The sequence below is a fragment of the Dendrobates tinctorius genome, unplaced genomic scaffold (genome assembly GCF_039654945.1).
Source record: "Dendrobates tinctorius isolate UK_male_01 unplaced genomic scaffold, ASM3965494v1 ptg000016l, whole genome shotgun sequence".
Taxonomy (NCBI): Eukaryota; Metazoa; Chordata; class Amphibia; order Anura; family Dendrobatidae; genus Dendrobates; species Dendrobates tinctorius.
In genome coordinates this window covers 6,565,178-6,587,579 of record NW_027361684.1, presented here as the reverse complement: position 1 = coordinate 6,587,579, position 22,402 = coordinate 6,565,178, and the positions used below count along the sequence as shown (strand labels likewise).

The window sequence follows — 22,402 nt, the reverse complement described above, 5'->3', positions numbered from 1 at the left end:
CATATTTCCCAGAGGAGGATTGTGGCTTTAAGTCTCCTCATCTCAGCATGCTTAGCATGTCATTCTCCGCAAGGAAAAACAATACTTCTTGGATATCGGTCAGATTCCTCTCACACAGCCAAACCAGATCTCACACTTTGCACTGTTGAAGGGCAGTACCCCGAAACACAGTGTCTACAAATTGAGATTCTGGCTTGGGTTTTATCCTAAGTCATATAACAAGGCTCGTTAAAGGGTCGACATTGATTTTTAGGATTCCTACTTCCAATAGGTGGCACTAGAGTTCAGTCCTCTTCCTCTCTGAAGAGACAATTTGCATAATTAGCATATTTCCCAGAGGAGCATTGCGGCTTTGTCTCCTCATCTCGGCATGCTTGGAATATTATTCTCCGCAAGGAGAAACGATACTTCTTGGATATCGGTCAGACGCCTCTCTCACAGCCAAACCAGATCTCACACTTTGCACTGACGAGGGGCAGTACCCTGAAACACAGTGTCTGCAAATTGAGATTCTGTTTTTGGCTTTTATCCTAAGTCATGTAACAATGCTCGTAAAAGGGTCAACATTGTCTTTTAGGATTGCTACTTCCAATAGGTGGCGCTAGAGTTCTAGTCCTCTTCCTCTCTGAAGAGACAATTTGCATAATTAACATATTTCCTAGCGGAGGATTATGGCTTTAAGTCTCCTCATCTCGGCATACTTAGCATGTCATTCTCCGCAAGGAGAAATGATACTTCTTGTATAATACTAGGGAAAAGCCACTCTTCATGCAGGAAATACAGTCCCATAAACTGAAGCCATGAGTTTAAGGCCATGTGCACTCAATGCAGATTTGCAGCGTTTCCGCAGCGGATTTTACCGCGCAGAAACGTTGCATATCCGCATTGTGATGTACAGTACCTTTAAAATGAATGAAAAAAAAAAAACGCTGTGTAGACGCTGCGGATTTTTCCGCGCGGTTTTCCTGCGGTACAAAATCCGCAGCATGTTGCTTCTTTTGTGCGGTTTTCTATCTCCCCTGTTACCAAATCCGCAGGGGGAAGACCGCAATGGAAAACCGCACAAAAACCGCATGAAAACCGCGTGAAAAATGGAAGAAATCCGCAGGAAAAATGCAGGTCATTTGACCTGCGGTTTTCTTTCATTCTGCACGGAAAAATCCGCAGGGCTCAAAACCCCGTCTGCACTCAGCCTATATCACATTTTTAGGCTATGTTTCGCTGCGTTTTTCTGCTTCATTTTTTTAATGCAAATTTCAAGTTGAATTTTACAGTACCAGCAAAAGCTATGAGATTACAGAAATATCATGCGCATACATATTGTTCTTTTTTTTGTGATTGAATTGGAATACTGCTATGTTTTTGCAAACTGCAGCATGTCACTTCTTTCAGCATTTTTGCAGCGTTTTTTTCACCCATAGAAAGCAATGAGTACGGTAATTGCAAAAATGCAGCAAAAACGCCATTATCAGGTTTTGCTGCATTTTTGGTGCAAAAGCCTAAGGAAATTGCAGCATGTGTTTTGGGGGGCATTAAACTTTATCAGCATGCAGAAGAGACAATAAAAAATGCAGCAAAACTTGCTTTTTCTAAGCAGCTTCTTTACTGCCAAGAGCAGGTTTTTCCTGCAAAAAAAACAAAAACGTAGCCTAATACTGACACTTTCTGCTAATAATCATCTATGGTCGGACTCATCCCTATGGGATGGGGTTTTACTAATAATCATTCCTGATTCTATAGCATTACATTCTTCAGATTTTGTATTAGTCTAGCCTGATGAAGAGACCTGAGTAGTCTCGAAAGCTTGCCATGTTACCATCTTTTCAGTTAGCCATTAAAAGGTATCAACCACCGAGGACTCTCAATTCTGAATATTTTTCTATCTACTGGCTAACACGGTACAAAGATAATGCTTTCCTGTAGCATTACATGAAGATTTGGGTTTTGACTGATGCGGTTAGTGAGCCTGACCTTAGAGGTGAAGGGTTCTGTAAAGGATGTGAACCCTGTCCATAAAGGGTTAAAGGTTGTAGGATTAATTTTTGGGCTTTCAGCTGTAGGATTCCAGTGACCTGAAGTGACCTTTATCTGTCTCTGTCTCTATCCTATAGACAGAATAGTAAGCAGACTCCCGCAGAGACCCTCAGGCCTTTCTTCAGCTTGTCACACCTAATATTAATGTATCCTTCCTGACCCCATTCCATTCCCATAATGCCTAAATGTTTTTCACTAGAAATTGTTCCCAAAATAAATCTTGCTTCATTATTTTTGAGGAAACCAAGCACATCGGTCTGACACTGGCACGCCATGTTTTGTCCTGTAAGAATATTCTCCCTTCTAATTTCTGTAGGCTCTTTTACATATTCAAATAGATCCACGGAAAGCATGTTTTTTTTTCAGTTTCATTAACATTTCAGGCTCTAGGGTCACACTATTTATCTATCTACAGTGGGAAAAATTAGTATGCCGATTTTGCAAGTTTTCCCATCTACAAAGAATGGAGACGTCTGTAATTTTTATTGTAGGTACACTTCAACTGTGGGATTTTGGTCCACTCCTCCATACAGACCTTCTCCAGATCTTTCAGGTTGTGGGGCTGTCGCTTGGCAACATTGAGTTTCCCTCCAAAGATTTTCTATTGGATATTCTATTCTATGAAACATTCTATTTATCAAAGATATTATATTTCTATTCTATTTTCTGTTGTAGTTAGGTCTGAATACTGGCTAGGCCACTCCTGGACCTTGAAATGCTTCTAACCTAGCCATTCCTTAGTTGCACCGGCTGTGTGTTTCGGGTCATTGTCGTGCTGGAAGATCCAGCCGGGACCCATTTTTAATGTTCTTGGAAGGAGGTAGTTGGCCAAAATATCGTGATACATGACTCCATCCATCCTCCCTTCAATACGGTGCAGTCGTCCTGTCCCCTTTGCAGAAAAGTACTTTCAAAGTATGATGTTTCCCTCACCATGCTTCACGGTTGGGGAGGTGTTCTTCTCATCCTTCTATCTTCCTCCAAACACACCGAATGGCGTTTATACTAAAAAGTTCTATTTTGGCCTCATTTGATCACACAACCTTCTCCCATGCCTCCCCTGGATCTTCCAGATGGTCATTGGCAAACTTCAAAGGGGCCTCGACATGTGCTGGTGTGAGCATGGAATTTTGTGTGCCCTGCAGGATTTTAATCCATGACAGCGTAGTGTGTTACTGATGGTAATGTTTGAGACTCTGGTCCCAGCTCTCTTCAGGTCATTGACCAGGTGTAGTCCTGAGCTGATTCCTGATCTTTCTCAGAATCGTCCTTACCCCAAGAGTCGAGATCCTGCATGGAGCCCCAGACCGAGGAAGATTGACAGTCATCTTGTGTTTCTTTTATACAGGTATTGAGTTCAAACAGGTGCAGTTAATACAGGTAAACAGTGCAGAGTAGGAGGGCTTCTTCTTTTTTTGAAGAATGTACGAAACTGTCGATTCGGCCACTCCTAACATTTCTGCTATCTCTCTGATGGATTTCTTGTTTTTTTCCAGTTTAATGATGGTCTGTTTCTCTTCCAGTTGAAGGGCCTTTGACCCCATGTTGTGGGTTCACAGCATCAGCTTCCAAATGCCACTCCTAGAATCAGCTGCAGACTTTTTACCTTAGTTGATGATAGATTAATGAGATAATAGCTCATGCAGACAATTGAATAGCTTGTGAGATAATTGTACAATTACCCTTACTCCAGTGTGAATATCCTCAAATTAAAGCTGGGAATCTGCTCTTTAAATCTAGATTAATTATATAACTGTATCTTGAATATGTTTTGTTAAATAGCTAAAATGCAAAAACTTGTGTCACTGTCCACATATTTTTTTACCTATTTGTATGTACGGGTGTGCTTTGCTATATTGCTATTGTACAAACTGGTAGCACTCCTCTCATCTATTTAAAGCTGTTTTTAACTAGAGCTGGATCCTACTTGCCTTATAAACATGCAGGCCTAGGCACAGAGGAGGTAAACCTTGATAGTGTAGGTTCCCATCTACAGAGATCGCTCCGCCGTTGTAGCTGCTATGAGAAATCATAGGTGATGTTTGGTTTTATAAAGTTGTAATTTTCAATATTGTAAGAGTTATCAAAAATAGTCACCGGTCTCCTTGACTAATGAAGTTCAGGAAGATGGTGCCTTGTGAAGACAGCCCTGCCCATGTCCTACTAGGGCATAGCACATGGATGGCATGGTGGGGGGGGTCACCTCAATCAGGACTTTCCACTATCAGCTTAAAAGAGATCTGATATTTGTGCTGCTTACATTAAAGGTTTGCCTTGCTAATACAAGTTTTCCATGGGATAGGTGATAAATTGTTGGCCACTGGGACCGCACCGATTGGCGCAACTTGGAACTTTTACTTCAGTGGCTTACATAGAGATCTCTTGGCCCCATACCAAAAGTCCTAATTCCCCCAACACGCACATTATGATGACATCACAGTGCCTCCAGCAAAGTGTGCAACCACCACCATTATCCCAACATAGTATAATTTCTTCCACGGTATGATGCCCCTAAGTCTTCTCCACACAGTGATGGCCCCACAGCTCCCCTATTTATAGCATGGAGGGCCAAAAGCCCTCTATACACAGTATGTTGCTCCCCATGGCTCCTCCACTCAATATGATGTCCCCTACAAATCCAGCAGGCAGTGTGAGGGCTCCCACACACAGTATAATGTTACTCACTGCTCACCACAAAGTATGAAAGCCCCCACACACAATATGATGTCCCCTACAACCTTAACATGCAGTATGAGGGTCCCCACAACCCTCTACATAGTATGAGGACCCATGCACACTATATGATGCCCACCACAAATTATGATGTCTCCTAAAGCCGCAACATGCAGTTTGAGGGCCCACACGCACATCATGATGGCACCCGGAGCCCTCCACTCAGTATAAGGGCTGCCACCAGCATGATAGTCCTGCAGAGACAGACACACTATGATGCCCCCGCAAGGCATCATGTCACCCACAAGTACTGATTATAAAAAATTACTCGCGTTCCGCTGTTCCCCCGATGTCTGCTCCAGTTGTTGCAGTGTGCCCACTGATGTTCCGTCTGTCAGAGTGGTGCAGCTGGGAGCTGACGGCCCTAACCTGCACCATTCCATTCAGCGGAGTCTACAGATGCACATACCGTTTAAATTACGAGGACAGGCAGTGCCCCCCAAGATCACGGGCCCATAGCAGCTGCGTGATCTGCCACTATGGGTGGTACACCCCTGTTTTACCCATTTTAGAATGGTGTGGCAGTGCAGAAGCTCAACCTGTTTTCCATTCATACCCTATGGGGCTGCGCAGTGCTACGTATTGTGAATTCTCTTTCTGGCCTCCCTTTGGTTATTACTGAAGGTAGTGGAGCTGGTCAGATTGACAGAGGCTTGCCACCTGATAATGAGGATGGCGATTAGAGATCTGGGGTTTCAGATTGGGATTTAAGACAGCTGACTCCCTCTATCCCTGCTGGTGAATTTCTTCCTGTGCCTTCTGAGATCTGAGGTCTCCTGCTCTGTCCCTGCATGGTTCAGCTAAGTGGTTCATTTGCTATTCTGTTTGCATTTGATCTGGTTTTGTCTATCTCTGCTTTGTGCGGGTCAGCCAGCTCCGGATGGGGCTGTGCTGAATCACCGCCCATATGTTACTGCTTGTGCCAGTTTGTTTTGTCCCCTGTTATATTGGTCTCTTTTTGCTTTGCTTTCAGAATATACCAGAGTGCTGATATAGTGGGCGAAGTCATGCGTCTTCAGTGTTTTTTTGCATCAGACGTGTTGGACTTTTTGCAGGGTTTTTTTGCGTGATTGCAGACAGTGTCTTTCCTTTCCTGTCCTGTCTAGTCAGTGTGGGCCCCATCATTTGCTCAGTCTATTTTCCTGCCTGCGTTTGTGTTTTCATCTTGTCTCACCGACAATATATGTTTGGGTGCTATCTATTCCTTTGGGGTCTGCTCCGGGGTAGTTTAGATTTCCCCTTTCTTGCTTTAGGCTTATTTAGCTCTCCGGCTGCGCCGAGGCGTCTAGGATCATCGTAGGTACGCTCCACGGCTACTGCTAGTCGTGTGGATAGGATCAGGGGTCTGCAATCCACTTAGTTACCAACCTCTCTGGTTTTCTGTGGCTTAACCTGGGCCTGCTATCCTCCTCGGTTACCCATTCATAACAGCTACGCTTGACTTTTTTCTGGCAGCCCTATAGAGAATGAATGGAGTCATCTGATCTGCTGCGTCATTTTATATCGGGGATAAGAGATTCCTCATTCTCGCGATCACTGTGTCTCCCAGCAAGTTATCAATGGACAGCCCATTTTAATAGATGAAATATTGAGTTTATTCTCATAAATGTAAGAAGTGGATTTATTGCTTGCTTCATGATACATGGATGATATTGATGCTCATGTATGAGAAACCGATTCAAAATGATAAAGTTAGAGGCAAATAAAACAATGTAACAATATTTTATTTTAATAATAGCCCTTTAAATCGCTGCCTGTGGAGCTTCCTGTTGGTGCTATGTCTGTTCTGGATCCAGGCATCTGTAATAAACACAAAGTAATTATTATACTACACGTGTGTGTGTGTGTGTGTACAGTGGAATATACAAATTTGGGCACCCCTGGTCAAAATTCCTGTCTCCCCTAAAATGCAAAGGAGATGTGTCATCCTTAACTTTAGGCCTTTTAGAGATCATTTCATCTTCAACTTGCCTAACTGTTCATTCACAATTACAGAAATTTTGACCGTGTATATATATATATATATATATATATGTCAGGGAGATCTAATGGAAGAATGTGCTGCTTGGAGGGTGACACTATATGCTTGACCTCTCTATCATAACATCACTAATAAGGACAACAAGGGGGGGGTTAGTTCCTGATGTCAGGGTTATAGACCATGTAAAATACTACATACGTGCAGAGCAGAAACAAAGGATGGCGAAGAAGATAATGAGGAACGGCAGACCAGCGATCACCGCTCTCGGGGCGTTCTGGACATGTTCCATCCATTCTTGTAGATCAGACGACAAAGATCTCCGGATCCCTACAACAAACAGTATTCATGTTACCATTAGGCCTGGGCCGCACTGAGACTTTTAGCCGTCCTGTGACTGATTTGTACCTTTGGAGGTAAAGCTGCCGTCCACAGGAATACACTGAACTGTGTGCGATCTTGCGGACTGCAGCTGTCACTCCATGTGACTGAGAACAAGCTCAGTGTCAGCCACACCATTAAGTTTTTAGCTTGCCTACCGTGCTGCAGGTGGGAGAAATGTTTTACTTTGTTTTGTTGTTTTCTAACTGCTAATTCACGGACTGGCCATGGGTCTTCTGACCAGAGCATGACAGCTTCATGTATTTCTATGAGGCTGTCACACTTGGGGTAGGAAAGACACTGCCAGTCCGTCCATTGCCATCCGGGATGGGACTGAAAGCCCCAAATAAGCCAACTACATGTGAGGAACACTAGAATATTTAATTCAACTCTGAAAATTACAGATATAATTCAGATTGTAATGTTGGATCTTTTCACAATGAGCAATTTATATATAAACGTTTGTACCTTTTTAGGTACAGTGAGGCTCGTGTGATGTACTGTATTCTTTAGGGAGATTTATGGTATAGATTAAGAGTATGCGGCTGAGCTACAAGATCAGGTAAAGTCGCATGTAGTTCGGCATACCAATGTGCTGGATTGTGACTTCCAAGATTGTGAATCTTTCCAGTCACACATCAGGGCGTATTATTCAGCAATGTCTAATTTTTGGATATTGCAATCACAGAGTAGACAGTCTAAAAATTATCCAAATTTATCATTCTGTATCATTCATGCTGTATAATAGTAATTGTCTAAGTTTAAGCCACCAATTAGTTGACTTTGTGTCTTAAAGTAATAAGTTAATTAGACATTGTTGGTAATGCATAATGTCCCAGTTTCTAAGCCCATGGAGGACACTTACTCTCTACTTTCTGCGCTTTCTCAGTGTCCGAAGAAAATCCGTGTTCAGAGTTAGTGTTCTCTTCCTTCTCACTCTCGGGCTCCGCGTCATGTGGAGGTAATGGTCGGCACAAAATATGTGACGTCTAAACAATTATCAACAAAAGTTGAAGCATTGTTTTTCAGTAACAGCAAAAGTGACGCTCTCTCCTCTCTATACTTTCACAATCACATCTACAGCTGCTAACGACTTGTCTAGAATCCGGTGATGTCATCATATGACATCACCCCTGTGTGACATCACAGTTAACCCAGCACATTACTGCAATATGAAATATGAATGATGACTTGTAGAATAAATATATGATAAGATTGGAACATTTATTATAACACGCATGCTTGTAAAATATGAAACATGAATGTTCTTGCAGAAATAAATTTCAGCTCCTCACACCCGCAGTTTCTCATCCTTTGGTGCTTGGAGCCGAGAGCAAAGACAAGGCAAGAAATGCACGGCGAGAACGAGATCGGCACTCCTTCTTCCTTATAAAAACGATCCAGTTTTATTTAATGAATGAATTATATAATACCACAAATAGACACAAATGTGCAGAGCAGACAGCTGACGCATTTCAGAGAGTACATCTTATAGCTGTTCAGATGTAATATCTGAAACGCGTCAGTTGTCTGATCATTTCTGTCTATATGGGGTCTTGTATAATTCATTCATGAAATACACTGGATTAATTTGCTTTACATTCTTCACCTTTATTACAAAATGGCACTGACACTGCTTTATAATGACAGTTGAATAGTGATAAGAGATAAGATGGGATAAGGTGTTATCCAAGCATGCTCGGGTTCTATCCGCGTGACTTTGGCGTGCTTGCTTGAAAAATATGTTTTAATCCTTGTGGCTGGATGTCTCCTGGCTGTTCGACAGCCACAACACATGCAGAGATTGCCTAAAAAGCAGGTAATCGTACATGTATTGTGGCTGTCAAAAAGCCAAGAGACATGCAGCCGCGAGGACTCGAACATATTTTGCAATGCTCGGATTAGCACGTTCACTCGTCACTACAGTTAAAGCAATAAGTTCCCCCGCTTATTCTATTTTCTATTTGCTCCTCTGCTATTTTTCTCTGGTTGCCATTGTGGGATTATTTGCGACTGATTTTATTTTTACGACTTATTTAAAAAGTGTGAAAATGTTTGTGCAAATGTTCTCCAGTGTCCCCCCCGGTAGTGATTTATTCAGATGTCAGAAATGTTTGTACAAATTTTCACTTTGCGTGCAACATTTTTTTAAAAGATCTTGCTCAGTTCTACCAGCAGTCTGATCCCTACGATCAACAAGTTACCACCTTTCCTGTGGCTAGGTGATAACTTGTTTTTTTTTACCTGACAACTCCTTTAAGCAGGTTTATATATACAGACCTTGATACAGATCATGCGAACGAGACCGTCATTAGAATTATGGCTGGCTGGATTTTTCAGCCATTGATTCTTAGTTATGGATGATACTTTGTCCTTGGCAATATTGAAAAGGTCTTTCTGTATCTTTCAGTCTTTGAGGTGATATAGTGAATGGAAGCTATGACCCTGGATTAGGTAACTGCAGCGACTAGCGTAAGCTAGAGCCGACCTTTCTGCTCTACAAATAATGACGTCTGCAGCGAGCACCGGAGCGCACCACTGCTGTTCTCTGTTTACACTGCCATCAGCCATAAATGTATTTTCCATATATGACTGCTTTTTAGTCTTGAGCATATTTTTATGATGTTTTGATATATGTGTTATTTCGATGTCCAATGTTCAGAAAATGAAAATATGACTGTAGCCAAGCATTAAACTGTAATCACTGTAGCACTAGAATAATTTGTATGGGTCTGACAGGTAAATGCTGGTGATGAGCGAATGTGCTCGGATGATACGTTCGAGTCCCCGCGGCTGCATGATTCGCAGCTGTTAGACAGCTGCAGCACTTGTGGGGAATGCCTAACAAACAGGCAATCTCCTCCGCATGTGTTGCCGCTGTCTAACAGCTACGAATCATGCAGCCGCGGGGACTCAAACATAATATACAAGAACGCACAAGATATTCAGATAACGCCCGAGCATGCTCTGATAACATGTCATCCGAGCACGTTCGCTCATCACTAGTAACTTCTGCTCTTTATGTAGACTGCGATCGCTCATTCACAGGTCAGCGTTTGTCGTACTTATGCTGTCATTACTTTTCACAACATATGGAGATATTCACAGGTCTGTCTAATTCTGGTCTGTTTTGTGTCAGAACTCTCCCATGTGAATGGGTCAGTACAAAAGTTAGATTGTATCTGGAAGGCATCCTAGCCGCTTGCTAGTGCCGTCCGTCTTTTCCTGACTGGTTCTAGTAGTAGCTCGGGAAACCAGTTTGTTTTTATTCTCATACGACTTACGCATTGATGGCAAAAAACGGAAACATGGATCAAAAATCATGAAAATTCAACAGAGAACATATTGGAACTGACAAACATTATTCATGAACAACATTCGTCTCTGGATTTGCATAGAAAATGACATCTCTACAAAGATATAGCTAACTAGGATCATTACTTCGAGGATCTTCTCATACTTTGGAAGCATAATATATACATTTTACATACATTTTCAATTACTGGTATTTAATTATCGTTAATAGTATTGTATTAAAGGTTTGTTCTCCAGCTTCAGAAGTTCACCACTCCCCATTCTCTTGGCTTCCCGATGAGGTCTTGATTGATTAACCGTTCAGACCAGCGGCATCAACGCACTGGGGTTCAAAAAGCGAAAGCACAAAAGCAAAAAAAAAAATCGCCCAGGCCTTTGTGAAAAGTAATGTAAAGCCCCAGAAAAAATAAAAGAATAATTCTGCTAAAAAGCGACAACAGACTCCTGGGATTTTTGTATATATCATTGTAGGTAGGACGAGGAATAAAAAGGGGTTGGAGATGATGGGCTCCATCTTGTTCATCATTTCTGACAGTTTAGAAGCCGATAGAAAAACATAACTTGTGTGAACTGACTATAGGACAGATGTGAAGTAAATGTTTTGTGTTCATTGAAAAATTTACCGAAATTGCAGTTTTTGCCCTTTGGATATCGAATTACACAGGTCAGATGTGTAGAACTTCAGATGTTTTGCAAAACTAACGAGAGTCTGTCCAGTGCATGCAAACACAACTATTCAAAGCCGAGCAGGATCATGTCACCTGCTCGTCGGCACTAGCAAATGACTTATTAAATGTTTGTGGCATGTGTAGATCAGTGACCATTGTCCGGAAAGTCATTTTAGGTGAGACAATCGCGCCCTATACTCCAGAAGCAACCAAATGTACATGTCTATTATTGGGGAGAGAGGAGGAGAGGTGCTCTGTTTCTTTTGGAAGGGGGAAGCAGAAAAACAGAAAAATTTGCAAAAACAAGCAAAAAATAACATGGTCAATTTAGCATTCCCTGTACCATTTTTTTTTTTTACCAACTAGAAGAAAGTAAAGATCTGGTGTTGCCTGCCATCTCCCTTACAAATCACATTTGCGTGGCATTCATCACTATTAGATCAGATGACCGTAGTCATAGAAATCATAGAATGGTAGAGTTGGAAGGCACATCCTGGGCCATCTGGTCCAACCCCTTGCTCAAAGCAGGATTCACTAAATGATCCAAGATGTCTGTCCAGCCTGTGTTTGAAGACTTCCATGGAAGGAGAACTCGCCACCTCTCAACCTAGTGTCTGCATCCAAGTAACATAGCCATGTAATAACTCGCCACCTCTCAACCTAGTGTCTGCATGCAAGTAACATAGGCATGTAATAACTCGCCACTTCTCAACCTAGTGTCTGCATGCAAGTAACATACGCATATAATAACTTGCCACATCTCAACCTAGTGTCTGCATGCAAGTAACATACGCATGTAATAACTTGCCACATCTCAACCTAGTGTCTGCATGCAAGTAACATACGCATGTAATAACTCGCCACCTCTCAACCTAATGTCTGCATGCAAGTAGCATACGCATGTAATAACTTGCCACATCTCAACCTAGTAGTGTCTGTATGCACGTAACATAGGCATGTAATATGGAGGCTGCAGGGACTTAACATATCATGTACAGATATATGAAGGGACAGTAGAGTTCCTTGTAATGATATACACATATACGATGGTAAGGGGGCATCCTGTGGCCGAGGTTTCCATAGTCTCGCAGCTCTTACCGTAAAGAATCACAGTCTGCAATGATTAAACCTTTAATGATTTAGTAAAAGTTTCTAGGGGTACCATAATTTTTGTCCAGGACATTTTCATTAGCAAAGCAAAGCCTGATTCTCATTAGTCGATATTCACTAAATTTAAAATTGAAAATTACTTTTGTCAGTTTCATGCTATTTCAATCATTATTGTGGGTTTTTGTTACTGTATCAGAAGGTGCTAACAATTTTCTTCATGTGTGTACGTCACTATCACTACGCTTTATCACTGGTGACGAGTAAACGTGCTCGGATAAGGCGTTATCATGCTCAAGTGCTAACTGAGTGTCTTCGGCATGCTCGAAAAATATGTCCGAGTACCTGTGGCTGCATATCTCATGGCTATTCGACAGCTGCAACACATTCATTGACCGTCTAACAAACAGGAAATCCCTACATGTAGTGCTGCTGTCAAACAGCTGTGAGACATGCAGCCTGTGGGGGCTCGTACATACTATTCGAGCACACCGAAAACACTCGGTTAGCACCTGAGCATGCTCAGATAACACCTTATTCAAGCATGTTCACTCATCACTATTTATCACCCCAATGTTACTGATTAAATTATTATTTTATTTTTGCTTTTCCAGGGACCTGCCGGACAGTCCCACAGTGAAGTGGGATGAATGTCTTCTCTCTGCTCTTATATTAAATCACATTCAAGAGAAGAACATTGATCTGGTGAGTACTCTCAAGGGTGCCCTGTGTGTGTGTGTGTATATATATATATATATATATATATATATATCTTACCTTTATTTTGGTATTTTTACAGATATATAGACAATAAATGGACCAGAGGCCCAGCATGCACACCTCTGCTCCATTCTGGGGATCGCTGCGGTTCCCATCAGTCAGACCCATAGTGATGAGGACGTTATCCCCCTTTATAAAGATAGAAATTGATTTACAATTGTGAGGGTATCCTTTTAAAGGGATTATTGGGAATCTAAAATAATAGCGTTTGTCGTCTCCGCAATTCACAGTACAGTATTTCTTTGTTAAAACCTTATCTTCAAGTGGTGACCACAGGGATTCTGGAGCTGATTCTGGCAGACTTCCAGCAATAAAGAGGTTACCTGCTTTGGACAATCTCTCTGAAATAGAAAGATTCTCCCCCACCTGATGATCAGAGTGTCCTGCCCCTATGCTATAAATAAGAGGGCCCTACAGTGCCCCCACAGGGTAAATGAAGCATTGCACAGTTTTTACATTCCCATCTCTGAGATCCTACTGTATCCCTATACGTAGGAGGTGTAGTAATAATAATATTAGCAAATGCCTCCAATTAGAAACGTAGTATAGTTTTTCTGATTCGCTATGTCTCTTACCTCGTGTGCAGGCATTTCAGGACCTTAGATATCCATGGTTACGACCACTGATATAGTCACAGTTACTAGTTGCTGGTGGTCGTAACCATGGATACTTAAGGTCCTGCAATGCCTGTACGTGAGGAAAGAGACAGCGAATAAGAAAATCCATACTACATTTCTAATTGGAGGAATTTCCTGATATTCTTATTATTACACCTCCTACATACAGGGCTAGGATCTTGGAGAGGGGGGATTACCCCTTTAAGTCCAGTCATGCCATAATTCAGACGAGTTTAATAAGATATTCTGGCAGCTCACAATTATTAATCCTATAATTAAGTTGGGTCCTATGCATCTGTGTTTCCCTACTGTATTATATCGGAACTTAAAACAATGAGGGTAATATGCTAATAAACATAATGAAAAAAATGAAAATAAGCAACCCCTCAGGGAATATGGATGGCAAACCATCCGGTGAAAGAATACCAGTGAGTATGGTGGAAGATGATGCTGACAGAGTCCCAAGAAGAGATACAGCAACACGTGAAAATGAATAAAAACACCTTTATTAAGATATAAATGGGTGTACACTTAAAATAAATAAGTAAAAAGGCATCCCAAATAATTGTGTAATGTTGGATTATAATAACCTACAACATAGGGTTTCAATATAAACCCATAAGGCACAGGCTCAAAAGGAAGGGGAAATAAAACCTTAATAAAGCCCCCAGAAAGAAATTGTGCATACAGTGCACCATATAATAATGAGGTAGTAAATAAAGAATGTTACAAAGAATACGATAAAAAAATATATATTAAGGAATAGATAAAAATGCCAAACAACAGTGCAAATAATGATGAATAAATAAAGCAATCAAATGTGAAACAAAATGAACGAAAATGTGTGCTGTGAACAAAGAGGAGACACAGGTGAAGTGCCACTCGATGTGAAAAGAAATGGGAGCTGAAAAGGAAATACCTAATGAGCCAAGGGATGATGCCTGGAGATGCCTGAGAACGCGCCCCGACGCGCGTTTCGGAATAGAACTTCATTCGTCAGGGGGTGGGTGTAAGGCTGGTCTGTGTCTCCTTAAATGCTAGACTAATTAGCGGGCAGGACACATTACGGCGCATGCGCCGCCGCCGCGACCCGGAAGACGCATCGCGCGCGGCGTCACATGACCAAACAACGCCGGGTGAACCCGGCGTGTCTGTACATGAGAAGACGCCGTCGCCATGTGAACGACCGGCGCCGAGGCGGCGCACGCGCACCAGTGCCTGTCCATAGAAGTGGGCGCTATGTCAGTGCAACGGTGGCTATATGGAGATTAGCAACATATTATGTTACTGCAATAAAATGCAAATAAGGGCAAGATATACATGTAAAAATGTGTACAAAAATGATATATTGAAATGGGTGAGAGAAAAAAATAATAATATATATCTGCTAATGTGTAAATAAGGTGAAAAACACAGTCACATGGATAACAATGTAAACCAATGAAAGATAATAATAGATAATAAAATAATAAATAAAAGTGTTGGTAAAAATAAAAAATGTGGAAAAAAAAAGGAAAATAAAAGTGAAAATACATAATCAATATAACATGCTGAACACTGTGTCCCCACTGGGTTTGAATGAGAGTCTTTCTTTTATTCCATTTTTATGATTATATTTTGTACACTCATTAATATTTTATATTATTTGTATCCTGATTTTAGATGGTCTGGTCCCTTCTATGTCATGGTGGTTCACTCACATTGATCAACAAGGAACAATGAGAAGACTTGCGCGTCTATATATCGCATTCATGCCTTTTGGATGTTTTACAAGCTTTCATAAATTTTGTGGCATGTTATATTGATTATGTATTTTCACTTTTCTTTTCTTTTTTTTTTCCACATTTTTTATTTTTACCAACACTTTTATTTATTATTTTATTATTTTATTATCTATTATTATCTTTCATTGGTTTACATTGTTATCCATGTGACTGTGTTTTTCACCTTATTTACACATTAGCAGATATATATTATTATTTTTTTCTCTCACCCATTTCAATATATCATTTTTGTACACATTTTTACATGTATATCTTGCCCTTATTTGCATTTTATTGCAGTAACATAATATGTTGCTAATCTCCATATAGCCACCGTTGCACTGACATAGCGCCCACTTCTATGGACAGGCACTGGTGCGCGTGCGCCGCCTCGGCGCCGGTCGTTCACATGGCGACGGCGTCTTCTCATGTACAGACACGCCGGGTTCACCCGGCGTTGTTTGGTCATGTGACGCCGCGCGCGATGCGTCTTCCGGGTCGCGGCGCATGCGCCGTAATGTGTCCTGCCCGCTAATTAGTCTAGCATTTAAGGAGACACAGACCAGCCTTACACCCACCCCCTGACGAAGGAAGTTCTATTCCGAAACGCGCGTCGGGGCGCGTTCTCAGGCATCTCCAGGCATCATCCCTTGGCTCATTAGGTATTTCCTTTTCAGCTCCCATTTCTTTTCACATCGAGTGGCACTTCACCTGTGTCTCCTCTTTGTTCACAGCACACATTTTCGTTCATTTTGTTTCACATTTGATTGCTTTATTTATTCATCATTATTTGCACTGTTGTTTGGCATTTTTATCTATTCCTTAATATATATTTTTTTATCGTATTCTTTGTAACATTGTGTATTTACTACCTCATTATTATATGGTGCACTGTATGCACAATTTCTTTCTGGGGGCTTTATTAAGGTTTTATTTCCCCTTCCTTTTGAGCCTGTGCCTTATGGGTTTATATTGAAACCCTATGTTGTAGGTTATTATAATCCAACATTAAACAATTATTTGGGATGCCTTTTTACTTATTTATTTTAAGTGTACACCCATTTATATCTTAATAAAGGTGTTTTTATTCATTTTCACGTGTTGCTGTATATATTATCTCTTCTTGGGACTCTGTCAGCATCATCTTCCACCATACTCACTGGTATTGGGTTCTGTATTATATCGGAGGAGACCAGATTGTATGTAATCCCAAATAACCTTTATTCCAGTCACAGCTGGCACTGTTATGGCATAACAAGGAGATGATACTCTGCATGACTATTGTCTGACTTTTCAGACATGGAGATCCATCACCTATTACAGGGCGGATGAGATTGTACCATACCTTATCCCCCTGCTGTATACAGGATAAACTTGTTGGACATTTTGTCTATTTTGCACGGTCTCACACACCCAGTATACGTTATGCTAATGTCACGTTCACAGACAGTGCACAGACAGGTGTGATTACTACTGTGGTAGTAGCCAATTTCTAGAATATCGTCTGCTACATAGGGGAATGATTAATGAAGAAAGATTATGGCTAATGGGTATCTCTGGAAGCGTTGTGACCACTAGATAATTATCTTCCCCCCTCCCCAATCCCCATCCAAGGAACAAGCACAGACTACTTATTCCCCAATTTGTGCAGCTCATGAGCCCTCTAGTGGTAGAAGGCAGGTCGGCCAGAAATAAATATCTGATTATTCAATTGATATTCTAAAGGGGTCATCCAGTGTAAACAGGTTATTACCTTTCCACAGGATAGGGGGGTAACTTATAGATCAGTGGGGGGCCGACTGCTGGAACCTGTATAGATTAGCAAAAAGGGGAACTTTTATCCATCGTATAATAGAGCGGCAGTGCACATGCTCAACCCACGCTCCATTCATTCCTGTGGGGCTGTAGAGCTTTTTCTGGCTGCCCAAACTCGAATGAATGAAATAGCAGTGGAGCATGTGCACGGCTGCTCTATTCCAACAGGGGTGATAGTGCCCAGTTTTTCGAATCAGTTCGCGTTCCAGTCGTCGGAGCCCCAAAAATGAGTAAGTTTCAACCTATACTGTGGATGGATGATCATTTGTCTTCACTAGATAACCTCTTTAATGTCATAAGATGATAACAATTATTCCCGCCCATAATTTATGTACCATATAGGTTGTAGAAATTTCTGTAAAAAAAAAAAATACAAATGGAACAAAATGAAGACCCTATTGTAAAAATGTGCAAAATTTCCAATTGTGAAGGTTTCCAGGTCCTACTAGGGGATGCATACTAAATAGTAATAACTAGAATCTATTGTTTTGGCTTTCATCTTTTTTGTAATTATAGTAAGAATTGGAAAGTAATATTAATTTAAAAAATAAAATAATATTGGCGCATATGGAATTACAAATCTAGACATATTAAAATATTGAGTTGTGAAAGACTCAATCAATAGTATGTGTTTAGATCCATGACTAGCGTTATCCGTAGTGTGTACTTACCTTGAAATAATGTTTTATTCACATACAAGTTCAGTAGTCCATTAAAGGGAATCTGTCACCTCTTTTTTGGCCTATAAGCTGCGGCCACCGCCATCAGGGGCTTATCTACAGCATTCTGTAATGCTGTAGATAAGCCCCTCATTGTAACCTGAAAGATAAGGAAAACGTGTTAGATTATACTCACTCGGGGGTCCGGTCTGGTCTGATGGGTGTGGCAGTCCGGTCCGGCGCCTCCCATCTTCTAGCGATGACGTCCTCCTTCTCACTTCTGCCGCGGCTCTTGCGCAGGCGTACTATATCTGCCCTATTGAGGGCAGAGCAGAGTACTGCAGTGCGCAGGCGCCGGGAAAGGTCAGAGAGGTCCGGCGCCTTCCCACTGCAGTACTCTGCTCTGCCCTCAACAGGGCCCATAAGTATGCCTGAGCAGGAGCCGCGGCAGAAGTAAGATGGAGGACGTCATCGCCAGAAGATGGGAGGCGCCGGACCGGACCGCGACACCCCCCGCCCCCACGTGAGTATAATATAACTCGTTTTTCTTATCTTTCAGGTTACATCGGGAGCTTATCTACAGCGTTACAGAATGCTGTAGATAAGCGCCTGATGGCGGTGGCCGCATCTTATGGGCCAAAAGTGAGGTGACAGATTCCCTTTAAGTTATTGGTTGTTCCTCGTTGTTGAGTTCATGAAATAGATAGTTTCTATAGAACTCCCACTTGGTACATGTTAGAATAGGATGATAAGAAGCCTGGCACATCCTGGTCAGGGGCAGCTCTCTGAACATTTAGCGTTTCCCCCCAAATACCATGCTGTGTGATGTTACATCCCTGAGGAAGTATAATGTATTTTCCATAACGAATCAGCTCATTTCTTGGTCTGCGTCTTCTAATGTCATTGTAATGTCAGACAGCACTTTATTCAGGAGAGAACACTGAATGTTCAGAGAGCTGCCTCTGGTCCAGCCGCGCCATGCCATGTCCAGTCCTACCATGCCCCGCTATGTCCGGTCCGACCGAGCCCCGCCTTGTCCGTTCCAATTGTGCCCCGCCATGTCCATCCAGCCGCACCTTGCCGTGTCCGGTCCGACTGTACCTTGCCGTGTCCGGTCTGACCGTGCCATGCCGTGTTCGGTCTGACCTCGCTGCACCATGCCATGTCCGGTCTGACCTCGCCGAGCCATGCTGCACCATATAGAACTCCTACATGGTCCACTTTAGTGTAGGATGCTGAGCATCCCAATCTAAAGTGGACCAAGTAGAAGTTCTATATTCTTAACAAACTATATCTACAGTATCTAGTGGACTTTTTGAACTCGTATTATGAGGAGGAATCCACAAGTTAATGGACTTTCCAGAATTAGGTATAAGTGCACTCCAGTGATTCTGGCCAGCTCCAAAAGAGGGGTGCTTACAAGCTTAATAGAAAAGTAGGCGATAAGCACTGCACATGTTCTACTGTAAATAAAATAAGTGTGAATATCTTAAGAATGGCTGATAATGTTAATATTCAATGAATTGGAAAATGGCTTATATTTAAAAGCACTGTCTAACAATATCCATTTATGAAGATGGGAGTAACCCTTTAATTACCAGATCAAAGGGCCAATGCTTTGTTAAGCCCCTAACCCTGCCCCTCCTAGCAGTGACTAGTAGCACAACAGAAGTCCTCCTGCGTCCTCCATGGATTCGTAATATCCCAGCGTCCTTCTCCTCTGACCCTGACTGATCTCCATGGAGGGTCCCGGATCCCTCCTCAGGGCCACCACCGGCAGCAGATAAGTGTATTGTGTTTGTGTCCATAGGAACATATGTCTACCTTATGGATGCATTGGGCCTGGGTGAGGGTAGCGCTTTTTATCTAGTAAAACTCTCAGACTGCTGCTGTCTGTGAATTCTTCAGATACACTATTAGCTTTGTTACAGTTTAAAAGGATGTCCAGAATCAGAGAATACAGCGCTACGCCTGTCCTCAGGTTGTGTGTGGTATTGCTCCTCTGTCCTATTAATTTCAATAGAGCTGAACTGCTCTACCAGACACAAACCAGGGAAAGGTGTGACACTGGTGCAATTTTTTTTTGTAATGCTGGACTTATTGAGGGCATATCAGTCCTTGAAATTACAGAACCCATTTATTTCCTTTTAGTGATTTTCCTTTCGTAGGCCTGTGTTTATCATTTTTCCAATGTGTTTTTTTCACTTGAAGATTATATCTGATGTTTGATGTATAATGATGTGTTCCTAGGTAATCACGTTCGACGAGGGAGGTGTCAGCGGACATTACAACCATATCTCCTTGTACCGTGCAATGAGGTAATATGTTTCATTTTGTCACACATTTTACTACCAAGTTTTTTGCCTAATCCTATTTCCTCATAGAACCTTGTATGCCACAAACATCCCTTTTAATGCAGAGACTTTTATTAATTCTTCTTGGGTAACTCACAGGTTTGGCTCTTTTTTTTTAGGTACCGTGCACTGGCTTAGTTGTTAAAGATTATTGCACTACCATAAATCACACATTGAAAATGGGACAATAATAAAAAGAAAAATTATCCGCCCCTACTGTTCTTTGTGTTCCTCGCCCATTTCATGGCTTTTTCTAGCAGCATCATGCTACCGCTGCTGCCAGTCATCATCTCTGATCAGTTGTGCCCTTCACATTCCATCCGAGCTACAATAAACAATCTGAGCGGATTGTGAGTTTTGCATCTGATCAGCAGCCACTGATTGGCTGCAGTGGTCACGTGTTGATCCCTATCAGAAGTAGAAGCCAGGAGACCGTCAGGGTACAGAGTCCAAACTACAGAGGAGTAGTCACTCTCTGACATAAATCCTAGTGATTCTGTTGGGTCGTGATAAATCTTACTCCCTTCTACTAAGCTCCATCTACTTTTCAGAAATTTGTAGTACAACATTTTTCTGGCATACAGTGTTTTATTCTTTGTCCCCAAAGCGTATAAATGTGCCCCAATTCCCCCACTATAACCATCTGGGATGTAGTGAGAATATCTTCTGTCCTGTTCCTGACATGCCTGCTGCATTAAATACTAGAGATGAGATTTGAATTTGCCAAATTATGTGGATTTTACCTAGAAATTCGATTTGTAGAGAATTTGTTCTCTGCGGATTGAATGTCCCTTATTATGTTCTGGGGTCTGGAAAGTCCTCAGGGCATAATAAACATAAGATGTAGTCCTCAACTACACGGCTCCACGTCCCCTGTACAGTCCTTATCGCATCTTATCACATACGTGCACAAGCTTCCATCATCCCTGTCTACTTGATGGGATTGCGGGTTGCCGGTAGGTTGGAAAGGTAGCAGGGGCCTCTTGAGGCTACGGCTGAATGTCATTTTTAGTCTATACCGCAATACTGTGTTATTGTTGTATATATAAAAAGACTAAAAAAAAGACCCTTTTCTCCTTTGTCTCACTGGGGGACACAGGTACTGTGGGTGTATGCTACTGCCATCTGGAGGCTGACACTAGGCAATACAACACAAGGTTAGCTCCTCCCCCGCCGCATACACCCTCGCCCTGATTGCGGGCGGAAACCAGTTTTTTGCTTAGTGTCTTATGAAGGCACTCACACAGTCTGGATCTCTACAGACTATTTTTTTCTAGTTTACTATGAAGATGAGACAGGGGCGACGGATCCTATTGAAAGGGTCCGATCTCCCCAAACCATCAACGGGCGAGCACGCGTTGAGTATCGTCTCCGCGTATACTTTCCCGCACCGAGGGACATATCTGGGACTTTTCCCCAGACTTCTATTTTTGTTTGTTATTTTATGAAGATGAGACAGGGGCATCCTATTGAAAGGATCCGATTTCCCCAAACCATCAACGGGCGACCACGTGAGAGTGTCGCCTCCACGTTTCCTCTCCCGCACCGTGGGACAAATCTGGGCAGGTTCCCAGAATTTTTTCTTTTCTTTTTTTTTTTTTCTTTTCTTTATTTTTTCTAAGAAGATGAGACAGGGGCAACGGATCCTATTGAAAGGGTCCGATTTCCCCAAACCATCAACAGGCGACCACGTGAGAGTGTCGCCTCCACGTATCCTCTCCCGCGACGTGGGACACAATGCCAGACTTAGCCCTGTCCACCCCTAGGTATTGAAACCATGGGCTTGCACAGAGGCATAAGACTAGTCTGTGCGGCCCCCACTGCTCCACCAATGCTAGACGGAGGTGCGGCAAGGCGGCGGACGGTCCCTCTCCTCGGCTGAAGCTGGATGGAGTTAGGGTGCCTGCACCGTCCTGGATCCCCCACCACCCCTCTCCTCCCCGGTATACCTGGTGGAGTCGTCAGAGATCGCAAATCACCGGCCGCATGTGTGGGGCTCCTGGGCAGAGAGATGCGGAAGCAGCGGTGTGCTAGGAGCGTGCAGCAAATCCTTCCCAGTGCTTCCTCCTGCAGGTAAGCTGGCGCCCGTCGCCACCACCTCCGCTGCCGCCTCCGACCACTCCTGTTGCTGAGCCTAGCGCCTCCGGTAGCCGCGCTGCTGCGGCGTTTACGGCTGCGCCGCTGCGGCGTCCTCGGCC

At 42.5% G+C, this 22,402-nt stretch overlaps 1 protein-coding gene across 1 annotated transcript in view; it reads left to right on the top strand.

Moving 5' to 3' along the window:
* PIGL (phosphatidylinositol glycan anchor biosynthesis class L) overlaps positions 1 to 22,402 on the top strand; it is a 183,318-nt gene that overhangs the window by 107,436 nt on the left and 53,480 nt on the right. The window contains exons 3-4 of the mRNA XM_073565356.1: positions 12,831 to 12,921; positions 20,101 to 20,168. Coding sequence (XP_073421457.1) covers positions 12,831 to 12,921; positions 20,101 to 20,168 — 159 coding nt within the window. The remainder of the gene's footprint in view (positions 1 to 12,830; positions 12,922 to 20,100; positions 20,169 to 22,402) is intronic.